The sequence below is a fragment of the Molothrus aeneus genome, chromosome 10 (genome assembly GCF_037042795.1).
Source record: "Molothrus aeneus isolate 106 chromosome 10, BPBGC_Maene_1.0, whole genome shotgun sequence".
Taxonomy (NCBI): domain Eukaryota; kingdom Metazoa; phylum Chordata; class Aves; order Passeriformes; family Icteridae; genus Molothrus; species Molothrus aeneus.
In genome coordinates this window covers 18,780,357-18,801,809 of record NC_089655.1, presented here as the reverse complement: position 1 = coordinate 18,801,809, position 21,453 = coordinate 18,780,357, and the positions used below count along the sequence as shown (strand labels likewise).

Sequence of the window (21,453 nt, the reverse complement as noted above, 5' to 3'; positions counted from 1 at the left end):
CTAGATACAGCATAAATATTTTTAACATTTCACAAAAAACAGACTTTAAATACAAACTAGTCAAAAACAGCAACTTTAAAATTTTTAAGAATAACTTGAAAAATTTTTCAACAGTCTTGTTAAATCAAAAATATTCACCTTTTGATAGAAGCGTTTACGAGATAGCTTGAAAATATCAGGATGCGAAGGGAATGTTTGAAATACTTCAAGCAACAGTATTTCAAAACCAGGTTCTCATCCTGTGAAGAACTCATTGTTACCTATTTAAAGGCACATACTAACTCATAACCCTTAGAATCCAATGTTTCAGTCAGTCATGCCTGGCAGAGGTTTGAGCCCAGAAATCATTCCCTCACTCTGTGCTGCAGGGAGCTCCCTTTCCCTTAGCCAGGGGAAGGCAGAGCAGTGAATACCTCAGCATCGTTGGGCTCCTGGAGAATTGCAGCCTCCAGGTACAAGATTGTAACAGGCAGGTCACCTTCTTTCATTTTTTTCAGTCCTTCCTCAAAAGCACCAGGCCAGTCTTTGAAGGGATTGTCAGTGTGGAAATAATAACCCTGGAGCAGAGAGATAATGGACCCGTGGTGAATGGCAAGTTGCAGGGAATGACAAGTCTAAAAAATGCAGTGACTCACTGTTTTCCAAATGGTGTAAACAACCTTTGCTCTGCGGAAATGGCACAAGCTACTCCCATGGGATTTCAATGACAAAAAGTGTAAAAAGTCACATCACCGGGCATTTATGTTTCTGCTCTTTATTTTTAATTTAGCTCTGAAGTTGTACCTACTGGTGCTTATGCTGGGCTCTCCATCAAAGGTAATGTCAACAACTCACAGTGCCCAAGAGCAGAGCTGAACCTCTGAGCCCAGGACATCCAAAGTGGTGGTAAAGAACACACCAAGCAGCTGAATCCCTGCAGTGCTCATAACCTCACAGCTGCTCAGCTAAAATCCTGAAATCCTCAATTAACCCTCCAGAGACACAACAGTGCTGCAAGCACCTGAGTTTGTTTGAGTATTCCTTGAAGTTTTGCCTTCTTCTCTTGTCACTGCAGTGTAAAGGGTGTGTGGTAACATCAGCTACATAATAGAAATCAAACTAAATATGGAGTGGAAGGAATGAAGAACAGAGAAGGAATCTCCATAATTTCTATACTCAACACTTTGAATGTGCTGGCCCAGGTATTTTTATTTGGTGCTTTTCCTTAAGTGCCTGATTTCAAAAGTGCTCATAAGTCCAGCTTTGTGATCCTTCAGCTGAATTTAGGCTGTGTGCAAGCCTAAACATATTCTCACTGTGGCAAGGTCTTCCAAATCTGCCCCACCCACAGGCAATTAAAGAGGATGAGCTCTTTGAGGTACAATTCCATGTCCAAAGAGCTTCCTTGGGTTGCCTGGAAGAGCTGAGGCTCATCTCAAAGCTGCACAGGGGGGATGTACTGAAACAAAAAACCCGGCGTTACCTTCTCGATGGTTGAGATGGTGACTTGCCCTGGTGCTTCCTGGTTCTCTGAAATCCAGTTTCTGCGAGCCATTTCTTCCCACTCTGCTTGCATTTTATCCCAAAACTCTGTGTCAGACTAGAAGAAAAGGAAGAAAAGAGAAAATGAACAACAAAACTCTAAAATAAAGGTTTCTGCTTTTTTTAAAACAATTTCTTTCTTAGAATTTCTTTCTACCGGTGTCAATTTTGCTGAGCAGTATTAGTTGTATTAATAATCACATGGACTGAAATGCTACAGCTCCTGTTTGGAGTTCCAGATAATTAAATCCCATCTCTTATATTGGAATGCATCTTGTCAACAGAACACTCTTTATCTCAGAGGCAGTGTGTGTCCTGTTTGAAGCAGGATTTGTAGCTTACACTGCATCTTATTGATGCTAACAGCAAATTGTTACACAAAATTTGAAGGCAATCAATGCTGCAAGTGCCTGGACAAAGAAAAGAAAGGGAAAGAAAAAGAAAAATCAACTAAGTGCATATGCAAAATAACAATAGATAAAACAGCTTGAAAGAGAGCAAGCATTGCTTACTTTGGTATATTCAGCATAATTTTCAGCTGTGAAAAAGAGAAATGCCAAAGCTTGGACAGAGGGTGTTTGTGCAAGGGGTGTAATACAAATTGGGCTTTTTGACATAGTGGAGGAATCTTAATACTGCATTGTATACTCTGCTGTGAGAGGAATCTACAAGAGATTATAGAATCATACAGTAAGATTAATATTCAGCTCAAAGATGAGGGGAAAATGCTCATACAAGGGAAGGAGAATTTATGAAAAACAGATGAGATTTAGGACAAGGAATGAGATTAGCAACGACCAGAAGGAGGGAACAACTGTGGCTACTAGGAAATGATGCCAAGAAACAGAAATAGAATTATGGAAGGGGAGAAGCCAAATTAAGGTGCTACTTTTTCAGCCTCCACACACTAGTCATGGGACTCTGAGAAGGAGATCCATAGCAGAGTATTTGCAGAGCACTACCAGCCTTTCCAAAATTCTCCAGTTCCTACAAGGACATGGCCAGGGTTTCAGGGAGCTGACAGCACTGGGGGCACAGTTTCTCAGCTTATTTATGTCAAAGACAACAGCACAAACAAATGTATTGAGATTTAGACAGAACCATTTGAGAGCAAGGTGCTAATCAAAATTAATTGAAGGTTTTGTGAACTGGTCCAGATAGTTTTGTGTGAGTCTTTGTTATAAGGCTGACAGCTTTGGTGCAGCTCCACAGCCAGGCATGATTGGAAAAATGGAGCTAAAAATGTGATAGCATAGCTTGCTGTAAACCTCCTTAGGTGCTGGGGAAAAGGAAAGCAAACTGTCCTCCATTCAGGGAGAAATTCAGGATTGTCTGAATCATGCAATTATTGGATCTGTGAAGGTATCTGCTATGTTCCTCTGTGCAAAAGGAAATAAACTGGGAATCATTCACTCTTGGAGAGGAGATTTCACTCCAGGTAATACCAGTGAACTGCCCCTGACCACTCTGTTACACCACTTCAGAATTTGCTCTCATTCCAGACTTGAAGAAAATACTTTCATATCAATGAAAGTATTCACAGCCATGACCAGAGGCAATGGAATCCCCAAAAAGGTCCTGTTCAACAGATGCCTCCATCAACCTGAGATTTGTGCCTCTCATTCAGCACAAATCTGCCCAGCACTGAAATAAAAATTATGTGATCATCTTTTAACAAGCAGTAAATTTGAGCTTCAGCATGAGGTAAAAATGTGAAAATTTCCCTTTCCTTCAGATTAAAATTAATACAAGTACTGAAAACTAATCAGTAATTGCCTTATTTAGCCTGATTAATTTATAGAAATAATTATATATATATAAATTATTTGCATATATAGTATAGTATATGGTATATTTTATATTGTATATTAATATAGAATAATTTTTATATATTATATAATGTATAATTTTATATGTAATTTTTAAAATTAGAATTTTTGCTTACATTTTTTTGACAAAAATTCCTTATGAATCAATGGTGTGGAAATATCACATCATATTTCTGCAGATAGTAAGCAAGTGGATTTAGGTCTTAAATTAAAATTTTGCTGTTTAATTATATATTTATATATAAATATATTTATATATTTATATATTTATATACTTATGTATTTATATATTTATAATTCTCACAGAAGTTCACTCTATGTAAAAACCCAGTGAGTTACTGTGCTCTCAAGTAGCCACCCTGAATTTCCATTTACAGAGTCAAAGGAGGGGGAAAATGCAATGAGACCAGCTTTGCTATAATCTCTCTCAGCTCATCCTGCACTCCTTGGACACAGGACCCAGAGTCACTTTGCAGGGATAAGGGGAGGTTTGGGCCAGAATTCTGAGGATGTTCAGCACGAGGGGTTTCTGACACTGCCCCAGCAAAGCTGCCCTGAGCACCTGGACCAGGCTCTGACCCAGTGCTGGTACCAATGTCAACAGCAGAGCAGTTCACTGTCCTTGAGGAAGAGATTTGTAAATATTACACACATTTAAATATCTGAAATATCACAGTCTTTGCTGGAGGCCTAAGTCTATTTCAGCTGCCCTTAGTAGCAATTTTTTCATTGACTTCAGTGGCAGGAGGGTTAAATTAATATTGAGCCTTTCTGAAACCTGGCTTTGGATCAAGGCTCCTAGGTCTAATTTTAGCTCCATTTGCTCCACCACCAGTGCCAATTAACCTCATTTCAATGTTTTTGCCACCTTAAGGCTGGCAAAGTGCTTTGGATAAACCAAGAGTTTTCAGCCCAGTTGAACACATTTAACACATTCTCAGATCATCTGCAGCAGTTAAGAGGAATGACAACCAGGAAAAATGTTCATACCATCTGACTTCTTCCAAGCAGAAAATTCTGCATTTTGTCAAAAAGGCTATTTTTACTCTTAGTATTGAAAAATATGCTGAAGCAGTTAAACAAATGGGAGGCAAAATATTCCCAGGCTCTTTATTTCCTATGATCCAATGAAAGGGGGCAGGGGAAGTATTTATACATTTACCTAATGTCATAATTTCTAGAATTTTGCCTGTCCTGTATTGCCAAAAATTAATTTGAAAAATTTCTCATTGACCAATGCATAAGGAAGGTTCTGTCATTGTTCTCTGAATCACTACATTACCATACTCTTTGATGTGAAAAACACAGTCAATTAAACTTGTGTGCTTAAATAGGTAAAATTTCCTTAGCTGATATCTTCTTGAAACAAAATCTGGAAATTTTACTGAGGTTTAGAGATAAAAAATGTTTATCAAGGCAAAGATTCCCACTGTGTTTTGAAAGAGTATCAAATGAAATGCATCTGAATGACTCAAGTTCCTTGTTCCTAATTTAACATATGGTCTGACCAGTTTTAGGCCCATCCAAAGAAATGTCTAAATAGTGAGACAGGGATATTGTAGGTACAGAAAGGATCCAACCAGTACTCATGGGAACCACAAAGCTGATGGTCCTGGAATATGTTTTCCTAGGCTAGAACAAATGAATGCCATCTTTTTCCTCCTATTGTCACATAATTTAGCTGTAATGTGCTCTGATGCTTCAGAGCAGTACATTATACAGCAGATGGTCCATGTGACATTGTGTTGTAAATAAAGTGATGCTGGGAAGGACAGCTCAAAATTTCTTATGCATAAGCTCACAAAACAGTGTGGCATCTGCAGTCTAATCAGAGAAATGTGGAAGAAGAAAATAACAAACCAGCTTGTTTTGCATCTCTGAGACTTCTCAGTTGGAAGTTTTTTGCATCTTCTTGCTTCTATTTTTATTTATTTTAACTCATCACTGGTAGGATGGTGGTTGATAAAACAATTGTTGTAATGGAATATAAGTACAGGATGGATCTCAATCCCCATCCTGGCATTTAAAAAAAAAATCAAAAGTACATATTTTTGGTGAAACAGAGCTAATTATCAGAAGGATTGTGTTAAAACATAGTTCTTATGGCACTTGGAAAATATTGAGACAAAAGGCATGAGGCAAAAATCAAATCCAATTTCCAGAATAACAGAAAAGGTAGCAAGGTCTGCAAGCACCCAAACACTGCAAGGGAATCTGCCCCCTCTCTAGTAAAAAAGCTATTTTACTCACCACTTATTCTTAAAAGATTCCCCAATGGCATAGACATCTTTAAACCTTCTTAAGAAAGAATTACCTCACAAATCTTCATTAATCTCAAAGTTTGACATCTTAAAACCATTCCCCAAGCGCTGAGGTGAATACTGGGTGGAGGATAAAGTTTGGTATCTTCATTTACTGAATTGTTAATTAATTCCTTTCGAACTAGGCCACCAAGAACCCGAGATTTACTTCCTTTTCTTGATCAGTTTTCTGGGCTAATCTTTCCACTTGGAGCTTTCCCAACTGAAGAATATTACACGGAAACATCCAAAGCCTAAAAAATTAATTTTTGGCCTGTATCTATTCTCTGCTTAAGAAAGCACTAATCTTTCTGAGATGGGCTTCAATTTATTTCAATCACTCCAGCTTTCTTACAACTTCATTTTAGCTAGGATGGAAATTCAGCTCTTTTCAGATGCAAATGGAAATAACTGCTCTGTAAGTTCTTGAAGAATCCTTTCCTTTACATTTTAACTACCTGGCCCAAGGTTCTATTTTAAGCAGAAAGAATAACTTAAGGCTGCCAGCTAGAGTTGGGGAAACATTTAATTTGATTCTTTTTAATAGCCATTTTTGAGAGTATTTTAAAGTATTTAACAATCTATCTCTGTTGGCTCAGAATGACCTTTTAGTCTGTAGGGGTTTGGGGTTTTTTTTACAATATATTCTCCTCCTTACTTTACTCTGCACAGTAATTCAATAATGTCTTGTAATCTGTTGTTGGACTCAACTCATTTTTCTTACTGCTGAGTGTCTGGAAACTCCCCATCACACAAGTTTCTGGCAACTGCAGGAGTTCTGACATCATTTGCTTAACCACCAGCACTGAGATGTTCAACATGAGATTCCCTGTGCTGCCTCCCCAAGTCACAGCCCAGCACATCCCACCCTGAGGATCAGCAAGAAGGAACATCTAAAGCATTTCCAGCAGTGGCAATTTGAAAGCAGTTCCCTCCTTTCCTGCCAGGAAAAATGTGTGTGTGATGTATGACACCAGAAACATCTCCTGTGCCTCACCAGCAGTTGTTGATGAAGAATTTATTTGATCTGGGGAAAAAAAAAGCCTTCTGTGCTTGGTTTATGAAAGAGCTAATTTACTGATTTTGTCCATTTTAGCCTTGTGTGCTGAGACCAGATTTTTTTTTGTGTGTGCAATAAAATCCCAAGAAATGGTAGAAACCATTATATGGTAGAAACCCTGCATTTTACCGTAGCATATAATGAAAAAACCCCTACAAATCAGATTAATTACTTCAAGAAGAAATTCCCTTTCTAGCTAGAAGCCAGTATCAGACTTAGGCATAGTTTCGTTTCTCATCAGCCAATATTAATCTAGAATAGTTCAACTGCCAACACTGGAATTAAAATGGTCTATAACTTGAGTTAGAAGAGTATTAAAATACATGACTAAAATTTAAATCTAAACTCAAACATCCCTAACGTGTTCTAGATGGTTTGGAGACTAATGAGCCTGCAGTGCTAAAAATGCTAAAAATAACCAGTTTGGTAGAACTAGTTTCACAGCTTCATCCTCTGCACCCTAAGAACTCATTTCAGTGGCTGTTACATAATTTAGCCTGAAATTCTGTCCTTGCTGGAATGGAGCTGTCTTGGCTCTTTGTGATGATGGGAACCCCTGAAAAGATAATGAAGGTAATGATGCTTCAGACCAATGCTTATATCTAATTTTTCATGGAGTACTGCAAAAAAAAATCTGTGTTCTACTTTGTGTCTAGACAGGATCGATTTGGACTAGTGGTATAGGACAGGACACAAGAGATGTTTTACATGTTGGAAATGTAGAAGTCAGTGAAAAAACCCTAGAAGTGCAATGGGAGAACTATCCAAATACCTCTATCATCTTCTCAAACCAAATAGATTTACCAAGAAACAAGAATACTCCTGTGCTAAGCATTCTGCCACTGGTTGTAAAAATGTGAAAATGGTGCATTGGTTGGTGCTTCTGCACAGCTCTGCTTTACAGCAGGTGATTGTGCTGCTCATCAGTGATTCTGGGCTCTGGTTTCACAGGGGACTTGGTTTGTGTCTGGGTATAAAGAACTGATGGCATACAATTCCCTCTTTTACTTGTGGTTTGGAATTAGCTACATTTATGGGGCATTTACCCATTTGCTCTACCAATAAAAATCTACCTTAAAAACTTGGTTCTCTCTAATGTTTTTTATAGCTCAGTGTTTTGGATTTCTTTTTTTTAAAGAGACAAGCTGCTATTTTAAATTAATATATCCAGGAATCGCATCTTTTCTCTGTTTTAAATAATCCATTTCCAACTCTCTCCTCTGCTTGTGCTGCAAGATAAAAAACAAATCTGTAGAACATCAGCTGAAAATGAAAACAGTAAATGAAATAATACCTCAACAGCTGCCTTTGCTCTTTCAAATTCCTCCTCCAAGGAGTGATTTCTGGAGAGAAGAGGTGTTCCCCAACGCTGCTCCTTACTTGACCGTGCCTAAAAATAGAAGAATAAATCAGAAAGGGATGATAGACCCTCTGTCACACTTCTGAGTTATTTCCTTAATTGTCTAGAGCCCCAAATGACCTTTTTCTTGGGGAAAACTACTTCTTTCCCTGCATGAATTCAGAATTCCTCTGAATTCTCTTATGCTGTAGCAGAGATCACTTCTCATGGGAAGCAGAGTAATTTATCTTTTCCAGATATTTCATTTCACTCAAGATGTGTGAAAGATAAAGAGACAGATGAGAAAAGGCAATGCAAGGCTTGGACTACAAAAGGAGAGAGCTGACTGTGTTGTATAAGACTTTTACCTTCCTTGTTCCTTCTGCACTATGACTGTGGTGATGCTTTCCGCTAAGAGTCAGGAAGAAAATATTTTTTTTTCCCTGCACATTTTGTGGTTTTCTTTCAGTTTTCTTTTGGGATCACATTGGAGGGCCAGGTTTGCCCTGGACACCACTGGAAGGGCAAATCCTTTTTGCAGTCAGCATCTCTCTTATGTACCATACTATTGCTGAATCCCACTGGAATTGACTCCCACTGGAAGCACATAATAACTTTTTCCCTGTTCTTTTTCTAAAAACAATGTTTTGTTTGCTTTTGGTTTATTTTACAAAAAGCACTGTACAAAACCAAACAATATTTAAGGATGGCAGAAAAAGCACAAAGTGTCCCAATCTTGCTAAACAAGGCTCTGACTGCTAATCCTTTCCCCAGTGTTTGTCAAGAGGTTAAACTCATTGGCCACTTGTGTGCCCATGCTTCCAATTGCATAAATTTCCCTGATTATATTTCTGATGACTGTACTTGTAATATTAAATTTCTGTGAACCACACTGCTAAAAGACTAATTTTGATCACATCAGACTCATTGAGCTGTCTCTGCAAAAGTTGAAATGGGCTCTGCTGGGATGGACCATCTGACACTCACATGTCACGTGTGATATATGGTCAAACACATTTCTCTGTGGTTCTACACACATGGCTTTTTTTCCTAGAAAGATGACATTCATTTGTCAAATGAGCCCTAGGTTTTCTGGTTTGTTCCTGAGGCTTTGGTCTCTCACTTAGAGAGTGATGAGTGAAATGCACATTGAGTGGATGAAACACATAAGGTAAGAAAACAAGAATACAACACAATTTCTGTGAGAAGCTCGTGGTGGGCACTGTGAGTGTTCTCCTGTGCTGGCCTCTGGACTCTGCTCTGACAGGAAACTCAGAGTGTGAGGGAATGTCCACACTGAGGATCAATTGTTTCTGCTTTCACATCTTCTTCCTCTAGTCCATGTTTAGAAAATACTATTTTCCTTTGGTGAGGCCAGGAAGAGATTTCAGGTTGTCATTGACAACAAATCAAAACCCTATACATAAAACAGTTCCTTTACTGATTAATAGAACTTAGGGCAGAAGAGATAACTGGTTCAGATAATTCATTTGTCAGTGTATCACATGATGGCATTTGTCTCTCAACACCCATGGAACCAAAATTATGTTTTTCAGAGAATAAACTGAGGTTGTCTGGAGTAAATGTCTTTGAGGAAGCTGGTGGGGTTTAATTAAAGTTATTAAGAGACCTTAATTTCATCACTCTGTTTGTAATTTGTTTAACAGCCCTCCTTGTTTCTCTTATTAATTTTAATTTCAGTTTTCCTCTATTGTTTCCTTTTTTTTTGTACTTTTTAATACTCCTTATTTTCTCTGCAGAAAGATACTGATGATTTTAATCAGGTTTTAGTGATATAAAGACATTTAATGATATAAAAGCATTAAAATATTGAATATTCTCAACATGAAACACTCAGATTTAACCTTTTGGTGTCACTTTTACTCTCCCTCTCAATTTTCTATAGCCCTACAGACAACCAAGTGAACCCTTTATTCCAGGACCTGTCTTGCTGCTTCTCTATGCAGAAACCAGGTGATCTCCTGTCTCCCACTAATTCTGTTTGCTTCTACACACTCCTCTTCCCCCAGTACTGCACAGGGAACACTCCTGTTGTTTCAAACTGCTTTCCAGCACAGTGTTGTAAGCAGAGCCTGTGTTTTTGCTCTGAAATGTGTGATTTTCCAAGGGGCTGTATTGCAATACCTATTTATACAGTTGCCTTGATCACCAGCTCCTTTTTACATATCCCTTACTTTATTTTTTTTTTCCACTGTTGCATCATATGGCAATTCTCTGAGGAATTTGCTTGCATATTTATTTTCAGCTCAATACAACTGAAGAACATTGTTTGTCTTTGGAATCCCAGAACAATCCCTATGTGATTACAATTCCTAGTAAATAACTACTGCTCCTGAGCCCTTAGGTTGGCCAGTTTTAATCTGTTTAACAACTGCTTTATTTCACATTGTGTCGTGCCAAATTTACAAACAGAATATGACATATTAATTCAAAACTCTTGTAGAGTATCACACATCAACATTTATCAACTCAACCTGTAATCCGATCAAGGAATTAAATTTGTTTTTCTTGACACAGGACTCTATTGATAGGCTCTAATTATGTTCCTGGCCTTTTCATTATTTATGACTTGGCTCCTGCAAACCGTTTGATTACTTCTGCTTTTTACCCATTTGTTTCCAGTGACTGCCATTCCTTGGGTCAAGGACAATGCTGTAAATGAGGATGTTTAGACTGAGCTGTACTGCAGGAGGGCAGAGTGAGCTTCTAGGGCAGCACAGAGGGGAAAGAGGACAAGAAGCACAGAGGTGCCCTCCTCTGCCACATGGCAATGTGTCCCCACATCAAACCCACAGAAACAGAGTTTCCCCTTCGTTAAATGAACCTTAAAAAACCCACATAAGCTGCATTTGCACACAGGACAATGCAGAGTTGTGCTGTGGGCTCTGACACCCAGAAATGGAGAGCCCCTTGAAAAGCCCCAAATTTGCTGCTTTTTGCCAGTCCAGGGAGAGGGGATGGGAGTGGAGGGGCAGCCCTGGAGAGCTCCACAGCCACAGCAGGTGATGGGATGAGGCAGCCCTGGAGAGCTGAAATATTTTAAATTCCCAGGAAAATATTTAAAGAGTTAAAACATGAACAGACTTTATGCATAGAAAATAGAACATATTATCTTCCTCTGCAGTTTATAATTTTAAGATTAAAAATGACCCTTCAAAATCCTCCTTTCCCCCCAAACACTGTAGGACGTCTCAGTACATAACAAGGAGCTTTTCAGAATGGCAGATAAAAGAAAGAACAAGGATACTTTGGGCCAATGCTGTTTGAAAGTTAATAGTATATAAAATATGATGTGAGTAAATGCTGAGAAGCCACATCCAGTGACAGCCACCAGTGGCCACTGCCCACTACAGCCTTTAAACACATTTCTCCCTTGTAGCTCAAAGCTTGTCTTTTGGATTTTGTATTGGCACAAATGCTGGTAAATAAAGGATTTTCTTAAGAAGATTGCATAATTTTAATGAAAATATGACCTAGTTACTTAGCATTTCACTTTGAGGAGCTAAATCTAAGATGTCAAAGATGAGTGATGAGGTGATTGGGAAACTGCTGATGGAAAACTGCAGCAAGTTTGACAAGATGAAATCTTTAGGGTATGGCAGAATGTGTTGCATTTGCAAAGGTTACCCTTAAATGAGATAGACAAGACCTATAGAGGACAAAGTATGGAAAACATATGCTTTGATAAAAGCCCTAACGTGATTTCTTCTGCAAGCAGATTAAGAACTCGGTCAAGACAGATGAGCCTGAGTGCTGGGAGCTGACAACTCTGACAGCCCAAGTGTGAGCAGGATGAAACAGGCAGTGAACAAAAGCACATTTCCCTGTAACCTACCTAGAATAAGAGCACATTCTCACTTCAGGTCATTTCTCTGCACTATTAATGTCACATTTTGTTGCTCAAATGGACGACAGGTTTGAAACAAGCAGGTTACGACAAAACAAAACAAAGCATGAAATGTACCAAGACAACACATAAGAATTTTAGTCTCTGCTTTTTTTTTTTTTTCCAAGTTGGCTTATTCAACTTCACAGTTTTTCACTTTGAAGTAGCAGTCATTTTACAAAATATTATGGAGCCTCAACTGATCAAACATAAACTGAATGAAAAATGTGGATTTCTGTCTCTGTAGTTATTCTAGTGGAAGATAAAAAGGAAATAAACCTTATAAAGTAGAGATACACTGCATTTGTAATTGCTTTTACAAAAGCCACAGCATTTAAATCCTGTGACTGTCTACCTGGCTTGCACGCATCTTGGTTGAGCACAAATGTCCTGGAATTTGGATCTGCTGGGCTGAGGAACAGCTTCCTAAGAGAGGGCCAGAGGTGCTTCAATATGAGCTCAAAGCAAGCGAGAGCACAGCATCCATTTCAAGTGGATGGCACTGTGTAAAAGGCGTTTTCCATTACTGAGATGTACAAATCTATTGTAGAGAAAGGGAAGGTGTCATGCATTACAACTAGTGTGAGGCTTCCCAGAGGGGGAAAAAAAATCCCTGTTTGCACTGTAGAGACAGCAGGGAAGTAAAGAACATGTTTTTGCCTAAGAAAAACCCAAAAATTGATCTGATAAGTGGGTTCTGTTTCTACTTTCTGGGAAAAAAATATATATATGTATAATCTCAGGATACACATTTGGCAGTAATGTCTCATTTTTTCATTTTTCCATTTTTAAATGAGGCAATTATTTTTCATTAATTTCCAGATTTTCTATCTGACAGAAGGTTTTTTTGAAGCTCAGGCCTAAAAATAGCTGTGGGAGGTGAGAAAATGATTTTCAGCTAAGAGCCAATCCACCAGAAAACTCTCTCTTCCCCCTTCCAGTGGCAATGGCTGAAGTCTTTCAGTTAAAAAGTAAGAAGAGCAAAGAAGGTGTGTGAAGAACCTGATCTGTCAGAATGCATATATAAATGTTTTTGTATGTATTTGCACCTGTGTGTGCACACATGCATGCAACCCTCAGCAATCATTTCCAACAAGACCTGTCCAAGACACAATACAACAGTGGAATTGGGCAAATCTACAAACCTTCAGCCCAGAGCCCTCGGTATTAGAGTTCCTTTTCCAGCAGGAAAAAGTCCTGTGACCACACTGCTCCCCCACCTGTGGAGATAAACTGCTAATGAACATTGGTGCAATGTTTCCTTTTTCCTCAGCAATTTCCCACTTCTGGGGGTTCCTGCCTGACCAAGAGACCTGAAGGATAGAATTTAACATGGGTAGGGAACCACTACAAGTCTGAATGTCAGAGCTGGAGGGAGGGGAGAGAAGATGGTGCTGCAAATCTCAGTTTGAAGTTTTTCCCTCTGTACAGGAAGATCACAGTTCACTGCAGTATTAAACTCTGAATGTTTCAGGTGCTGACATATTCAATTTCATAACCTATTCATTTCAGAGATGTGTGAAGATATTTTCCTTGATGATCCTGAAAATATCCCTTGAACAATTCTCCCAGTGTCAGTGGTTAGCCAGTGGGAAGTTCCTCCTTGCCTTTTTATGGTAATAAATCCACCAGACCCTCTTACCTGTATTGCAGGTGCAAGTTCTAATTCTGATGCTGAATCAGAGTCCAAGGCACTCTTGACATTAGCCAGCTCAGACTGTGATCTGTTTTCTGTGGACCTAGAAATAATGCATTTACACACTCAGCACCACGACACCCTGCCCTGTGTCTTCAGGTTCACAAGCACACAATCATAATCAGGTTATTTCCTTCAACTGAGCTTTTTAACTTGCACTCACACTTGATCAAAAGTGCCTGGGCCTTTCTTTGTGTTCTTCCATTTCATAGACAGGGAAACTGAGGCTAGACAAAGACACAAGTCTGTGCCTCAGTCAGTGTCTAAAAATCAATCACCACAATAAGGGATTTCCCTGCGTGTCTCTGTAGAATTCTCACCACCATTTATTAAGTAACTGCACCTGCTACTTTCCACACCATTAAAAATTTCTGGCAAAATGGCATTTTATTGTGCTCTTGTTTGTGATACATTGTCCAAAATATGTGCTTGGACACATTTAATGTCATCATAACAGGTTTAATAATATGGTTTGTTATCAAGCAAGCATTTCTGGGAATTAAGAAAGCTGGGCTGGAAATATTTTTTTTTAAGGAAAGCAAAAAGTTATACCATAAAATCTCTTTTGATGGAGCTCTGGATGATGATGATGTTCTCTCTGCAGAAGGGTGGGCCTTGCTACTCCTGTCTCCATGAAAACTGACATCATCCCATTTCTCTATCTGTGTCTGAATATCAACTGAAAAACAAAGAGTAAATATGAATCTTTTAAAGAAACTACTGCTGGGAATTTTATCTCCTCTATAAAATGTGTGTTATAGAGAAAATAATGCCACCAAAGCCTCTATTTTTATAAAGGTCCAACATAAAGAAATATTGTGGAGCTTTCTAGTTGATACGGTGAGAAAATATTTGGAAATTCACAACACTTTTCTAAATCTGTTAGCATTCATGGTCAGAATGTCAGTGTAATTCTTGACTTCAAATCAGTAATTTGTATGTAATTTAGACAAATTGGGAAAATAAAGCTTCTTTTAGAGACTAACATGTAAAAATGACTATGTAGGCAACTGATATTATTCAGTCATGTCAGACTCCCTTTGCAAAGATCAGATGTTCAGCTCCTATTTGAAGATAAAGGTCTCTAAAAGAATTTCTGTGATGATGAATGGAAAATTTGCTGCCTTGGTATAAATTACATTTACCTTGCAAATTTCTCAGTTGCACTGCAAGTAATTTAGTTTAGATGGAACTAAATCAAATTCACCCTTTTCCAAAGCTTGTCGATAGATCAGGCTTGGCAGGAAATTCAGTTGTTTTGGGGATTTTTTTTTTTCAGTCTGTATAAATATATCTCTCTTGTCAAGAATGGATGTTTTTTTCTCTCCTATGCATAGATAAAGCAGTATTTACAAATATAAATGTGCATTTCTGACACCTGCAGCTCTGAAAAGGACATCAGTATGGGTGCCTCTCATTTGTGTCCTTTACCAATTTCTCATCACACCCCTACAGATTTTTCTACCATTTTACACACCCTAACTAAATTCCTTTTTCCAAAGAAATTTCAAAACTTTATTAGCACACTTAGGGTCAACTTAATAGGTATAATGGCAGAGGCAAAATGTAAAATGTGTTCACAGTGTTTAAGGTTTGAAGTACTTCAGGTAGTTTATAATGGGGAGAAAAGGCTGAAATGGGGTGCAGCAAAAATTCTGGCGTTGCTCATTATTTTGTGAAAGTAGCCAGGAGAAACTTGTGCTAATCAGGGCAAGGGAGCACTGATAAAACAGCTGCACTCTTACCTAAATCTAGAGAAGACTTGTCTGCAACTCTGGCAGCCTGGACTTTCTGCTCAGAATCCACACTGATCAGGTCAGGATTCTCTGTCTTCTTTCTGAGGGTTGAAGCTTTTGTGCCTTCAGTTCTTGAAGGATTCTCTGATTTCTTTGCTTTGTTTTGGGTTTGTAAGACAGGTTCACTAAGATCCAAGAGATCCAGACCTGTTGATAATACTTAGAGACAAAATGTTAAAATTCAGTGTTGTTTGAATTCAAATAGCTCACTTTTAAAGATTTGTTTTAATTGGGGAAAAATATTCCTGATGTGTTTGCATTTGGCCAGAGTAAGGGTGTATTTCCTGGCTAAAGATGATGACCAGCACGTACATTAAAATCTGCCTGGGGATTTCAAGTGCTTAACTGAGTGCTGTTTAGTGGATTTGCAAAAAAGGCTTTTCCTCTGAAAATCTCAAAGACATCTGAGGATTTACGGCTGGGGCCTTCACAGGTTTTCCCCTTTTGTGAGGGTTCCCTGTTCAATTCAGCTTTTGGATAAGATTTGGTTTGATATTAGATTTTTCAAGTCCTGGTAACAGCTGCTTAGGGCAGTGCTGTTGTGCCACAATCCATTTGGGAACAGCTCCCAAGCGTGGATCTGGGGCAAAAAGGGAAGGAGATGTTTAATAATGTTTTCTACTGTTGTTGGTGTTTGTCCTTTGGGCCATAAATACTGAATTTAAAGTCCATTGCCATTTCTATTAAGGACTGTATCAGTATGGAAGAAATGTTCAATTTCAGCTCTTCTTTTAAAATCTGCCTAAAGAGTAGCATTCACAATTTTTTAGTATGTAAAAGGTAGAAAAACTCCTTTTTACCATCGTGTTACAGGGCAGGTGTTTTTGACAAATCAATTTGCATTACCTCTTGCAGTGCTTTATCTGTGTTTTTGGAAATCACTGAATTTCATCAGTCTTCATAGAATATTTTTTATTTTATTATTAAATAAATCTAATTGACACCCCCCACTCCAATCTGATAGATATTCAAGACAGGTGTAAATGTTACAGGTAAATTTAAAAAAAAACATCATTCTTAAACAATCTGAAATAGCTCTATTCATCCCTGTGACATCTTCAGCTATATTTTTTAAAGGGAAAAATTATTACTTACATTTGTTATCTAATTCAGTATTTTAGCTTTTGTTACTACAGACACATTAATTAGATGTGCAGATAATCACTCAGCTGTCAATTATTCATTTAATAATTTGCATGGGTGTAAATTTTAATTAAATGGCTTCTAACAAGCCAAGTCCTTTTCTGAGGCAGGAAGAGAGCCCAGTAGTGCTGTGCTGATATTATTGTCTCAGCTGATCTCTCAACAGCATTGATTACCTCTGCACAGACACCAAGTAGGAATGGGATGACTTCTAAAAATACTTCCAAATGACAATATGCTTCAAATAGAATTCAGTATAATTCAAAAGGTTTTCAGGATTCACTATTAGATTGTATTACCTTCTCTACTACCTCATTTCAACACAAAGGAGGTAAGAAATATATCAAATCTTTTCACTACTAAAGTGTCTGAACTCAGCCTGGTTAAAGTGTTCTGATACCTCCCCCCTTGTTCTCTCTAACAATTCATCCAAGATTTCACTAAAAAAAAAATCTTCCTAGAGTAAGGAATGAGTTTGATTAAAACCAGAATAAACGTGGGTTTTCCCATAGGTTAAAATTTTGCACAACCAAATACAGAGAACTGATTCAGACTCATATGTACATCCTGTGAGACTTAAACACATTGCATTAATTTCAGCCCCAAAGATGTCATTAATTCCATATCAATCTGCTAGAATTGATGTGATTTGAATCACACCAGATTTCCCCTCAAATGTAATGAACAAAGTTTTTCTTCTAACAGGTCAGGCAATTACAATTTAATGCCAGCTTGTGATTTTGTGCACACAGTAACAAACTGAGAAGTCACTTGACAAAGAACTTACCATAATTAAGCTAAAACTAAAACTATTTTTCTCTAGTGAGGGATAAAAAAAATGTTGTTTACCTGCAGTATTTGATGTTACAGGCCTGGCAACAGCTTCTGGCTTAGTTTCACAGAGAAAATCATCAATGGAGGGGCTCAGGAGGGGTCTGCTCTCCTGTTGCTCATTCACCAGCTAGCAACAAAGAACCCCAGGTCACAGAGTGTTCTTGAATTCAGAGTTTACAGAAATAGAACATATTCTCACAATATCATGTGCTTTATTTTTAATTGTGAGAGTAAGATATTGCCATTAGATGATGCACAAATAGCACTGGGATTAAAATAAAATAAGCTTTAGTTACTCTTTTGGGGCAAAATTATATTGCAGTTTAACAAATCACACAAAAAATAAAGCAGCAAGATGATTTTTCCTTGGCAGTTGTTGCATAATATTGCTTATAGGGCTAAAGTTACAGGGCCCGGTGCAGCTCCCTTCAAATCCATGGTGGAGTTGCCCTTCTCTGTCACCAGGATGATAAGCAGGGCTTTTTTTCTCTTTTTTGAAGTGGCCTTTTTCCCCCCACAAGTAACGTGCTTCCCCACAGAACTTCCACAATAGCATTTCATCTTGCAAAAAAGCATTAGCCCACTAAACAATAACCTGCTGAGACAGGAATTCTCTGCCATGAATGATGTGTGAGTGACAGTGGATGGAGCCTGGTGAGTGTATGAACTTCCTGCATGACTTCTGACTGTGGGAAGACTGATAAAATGCCTTTTATTTATGAGCAGTTTTCCATTTTTAATTGGATGAATGCACTGGTGTTCTGCTACCTGAGAGAAATCTCTGTGTTACAGGCTATTTAATGTATCAGAATTAAAAAGATAAATCTGTACAAATCTCAGAAATAAAAGTCTCCTCTTTGCCATCTATCACTGATTAGAGGATTAAGACCTCAGCTGAGCTGGAGGGATGTCTGGTGGTGTGCCCTGCACTTACATTATCTTAGTATCTTCATTTCTTTATCTGAAAAAATGCTGTCCCACTGTTGCTTTTGTCTGGAGGTGTATCAGCTTTATTTTATCCTCTCCATCTTCTTCTCAACCTTCTGTTCTAAGTCTTTTTCCATTGTTGAATTTTCAAAGTTTTCTCTCAGACATGTTAGAATTTTTAAATTTAGGATGCTTACACGGACTAAAACTGGCCAAAAAGGGTATTTACTCACCCTCATGTTTGTTAAATACTGGCTCTGAGCTACTCCAGCAGCGGGATTATCTCTAAAGTTATTACAGCAAACCAGATTAGATTCACTAATGTTCAGTACTTGATTTCTTTAGTGCAAATCTGCAGCAAAATTCTTGAGCTATTGCAATAACAACCCCACTATTTCAATGGATCAAACCTTTAATCTGACATCCAGCACTGACTTGCTGTGCTGCAAGTCTTGCCCAAATGCATCTGCCCAGGACCTCAGAGTTCTGCACTGAAACACCATGGAAGTTTCCATGGAACACAGAGGAGTGATTGCCTGCCCAGCTGAGTGCAGATGTGGCATCTGAATTTAGAAATGTGGCGGTGATGCTGTCCCACCTCCAGGTGTGCTAAACCCAGACAGCAGATGCACCTCACCAGGGAATTAATCATGGGGGGTTAACTCTGGGTTGCCTGTCCGGGTTGCTGCCTCAGAATTCAATGCACAGAATTCCTGCTTAATTTGGTAAATCTCAGCACTTCATTGGAAATTGCATTTATATCAACTGCACACCTTTGATTTCCATTATCCCCTGGTCTACAAATTTACCTAATGATTATGTTTAGGAATTAAGCAGACCTATATTTTCTTTCTATGATTTGGTGACAATCCTTACTCATGACTATTTTGAAAAATGTGGATGCCTTAAATTCAGAGTTGAGTCTTTTCCAAACTACTTCTAGTATTTTAAAATTTTATCCTGATATCAGCAAAAGCTGCTCGTATATATTTTTCTTTTTGCATTTACACAGCATAAAGAATAGTCCCAGATCATTTGGAGAGGGACAGGAAGGAAGAAAGAAGAATCATTGAAAATATAAAATATAAAAACTTCTTAGGAAATAACTCTGTTTCTTTATCTGTAAGACTATCAATAGGGTACATTGTCACATAAGATTCAGATGCTTATCAGGTTTTCCATTACATTCCATGGAAATTTTCTTCAGTAGGAAAGAATGGGGGAGGGATGAAATGAAGAAAGATTACAAGAACCAAAGTACCCAAGCCCACTCATTGCAGACAGTGAAGAATAGAAAATCTGAAGACAGCTGGAAAGGCAGTTTATTGCCCAAACCTGCTGCAGAGGTCAGAAGGTAGACTCTGGGAAGACCAGAAATAATGTTAAGAATCAGAGTCATGGAGGGGAAGGAGATAAGACTCAATAAAGAGCTGAATTTTACCAAGGTCTAACTGAAATATGAGGTCTGACAATTTTTTTTTCCTTTTCAAAGATGGCTATCATGTCCTTAGAATTTTCTTTATTGTGTTCATTAGATTTATTACATTTTAAAGGAACTTGACTTAGGCCAACAAAATGAAGATTGAGCAGGATTGCAGTTATTCTTGATGTACACATAAAGGGGGAGTGGTCAGATGACACTGGAGGAGCAAAGTTATTTCAGCTATAGAGAAATGCTGGCCCAATAACAGAGTTCTAAACTGGCCATGAGAACATCTGGTCTGGGAATTAAAAGAGCTGAACTATCACAGCACTGAACTGTATGAACAGTGGTTTTTTTTCTTACTGTAGGGGGACAAAATGCCCACCTATTTAAAATGGCTTTTGCCAAGCCTCCTACATCACTGTTTATGATGTGACTGTGACCCAGTGGACCCCTCCTAGTCCTGGGTCCTATGCTCCCATGCCTAAGGACCAGAAGCTGTAGGAATATCTTATTTAAAGACATTTCATGTCTGTGAAAAATAATCTGCTTTCAATTCAAACATTTTTGTCAAAACAGATTGCAAAAACATGACCATGTCTACTAATTATCAATAAACACAGACTACCTATGTATAGCAATAGAAAATATCAGAAAAACACTATTTTGACATGAAGCAGACATTTAATGATGAATTAAGACTTAAGATAGAGTGTCATAAATGATATTTTTTCTGCAGAGAAGTGGGCAGCGGGGTAGGTTTCTGACATTACTCTGTGAGAAATGCCACTTGTTAAGCCCTTGGTCTCAAACTTAGAATTTCATTTTGCTGCCTCATATACTGCACCAAATTTATCCCTTGCTTAATACTGCACAAGTTATTAGAGTTATATTAGGCATGAATTTGGAGTAGTACATAAAAGATTTATGAGATGAAAACTATGATCTATATTAAACCAATAATTTATGGTTCTCAAGCACCTTTCAGGCTGAAAATCACAGAATGCCTTAAAGCATTAATAAATCAAGCCTGGCACCACCAAAGAGCTGAGGAGTATTATCTCTGTGTTGCAGATGAGGGGAGCAAAGTGAAATTAGGGAAGTGACCCAGCATCCCTGGGTGTTGGAAAGGAGCACTGGGGGCAGGAGCTGATCCCACACTGGATTTATGTGCCCAATATCTGCACACACACCAAGTGGTGCAGACTCAGCCTGAGAAAATGGGGAATCTCAGTAGTAATTTAGCCAGTGGGTGCCATAAATTCTCATAATGTCTCTAGGAACTTAAATAAGATTCACTTTAATTAAAGAAGAAGCCCACACACTCCTTTAATTGAGGGATTTGTGAAATCTGTGGAGGCTGATATTTCCTACTACCAACACATCTGAAGACACTCATCCATAGTACAAGATACTCCTAAATTCAAATGAGTCTTCTGGGAACAGCACAGCTGAAAAAGGTGGTTTTTCTACCCCAGTACTGCTACTGTAATTTTTCATTCCAAAAAGCATGAAAGTTCTTTTTGGAATGAAATTAAGTGGGGCTTTTGGGTGCTTTGGGAGAGAGACTGGGAGAGTCAAAAGTGGCTGATATCAGCCCCACTGCTTCCAAATGTGCAAAGCAAGGAGGATTTAGCAGTAACTAAGGTATGTTCCTTCCCTCCCATTTCATATTCTC

At 38.3% G+C, this 21,453-nt stretch overlaps 1 protein-coding gene across 5 annotated transcripts in view; it reads right to left on the bottom strand.

Moving 5' to 3' along the window:
• PEX5L (peroxisomal biogenesis factor 5 like) overlaps positions 1-21,453 on the bottom strand; it is a 102,494-nt gene that overhangs the window by 10,692 nt on the left and 70,349 nt on the right. For 3 of the 5 annotated variants that reach the window (XM_066557049.1, XM_066557050.1, XM_066557053.1), the window contains 8 exons: positions 17,441-17,552; positions 15,398-15,607; positions 14,205-14,331; positions 13,599-13,695; positions 13,102-13,176; positions 8,005-8,100; positions 1,463-1,579; positions 414-557 (listed from right to left, as the gene is read on the bottom strand). In XM_066557049.1, coding sequence (XP_066413146.1) covers positions 414-557; positions 1,463-1,579; positions 8,005-8,100; positions 13,102-13,176; positions 13,599-13,695; positions 14,205-14,331; positions 15,398-15,607; positions 17,441-17,552 — 978 coding nt within the window. The remainder of the gene's footprint in view (positions 1-413; positions 558-1,462; positions 1,580-8,004; positions 8,101-13,101; positions 13,177-13,598; positions 13,696-14,204; positions 14,332-15,397; positions 15,608-17,440; positions 17,553-21,453) is intronic. The other 2 variants (XM_066557051.1, XM_066557052.1) reach the window with 1 other exon arrangement.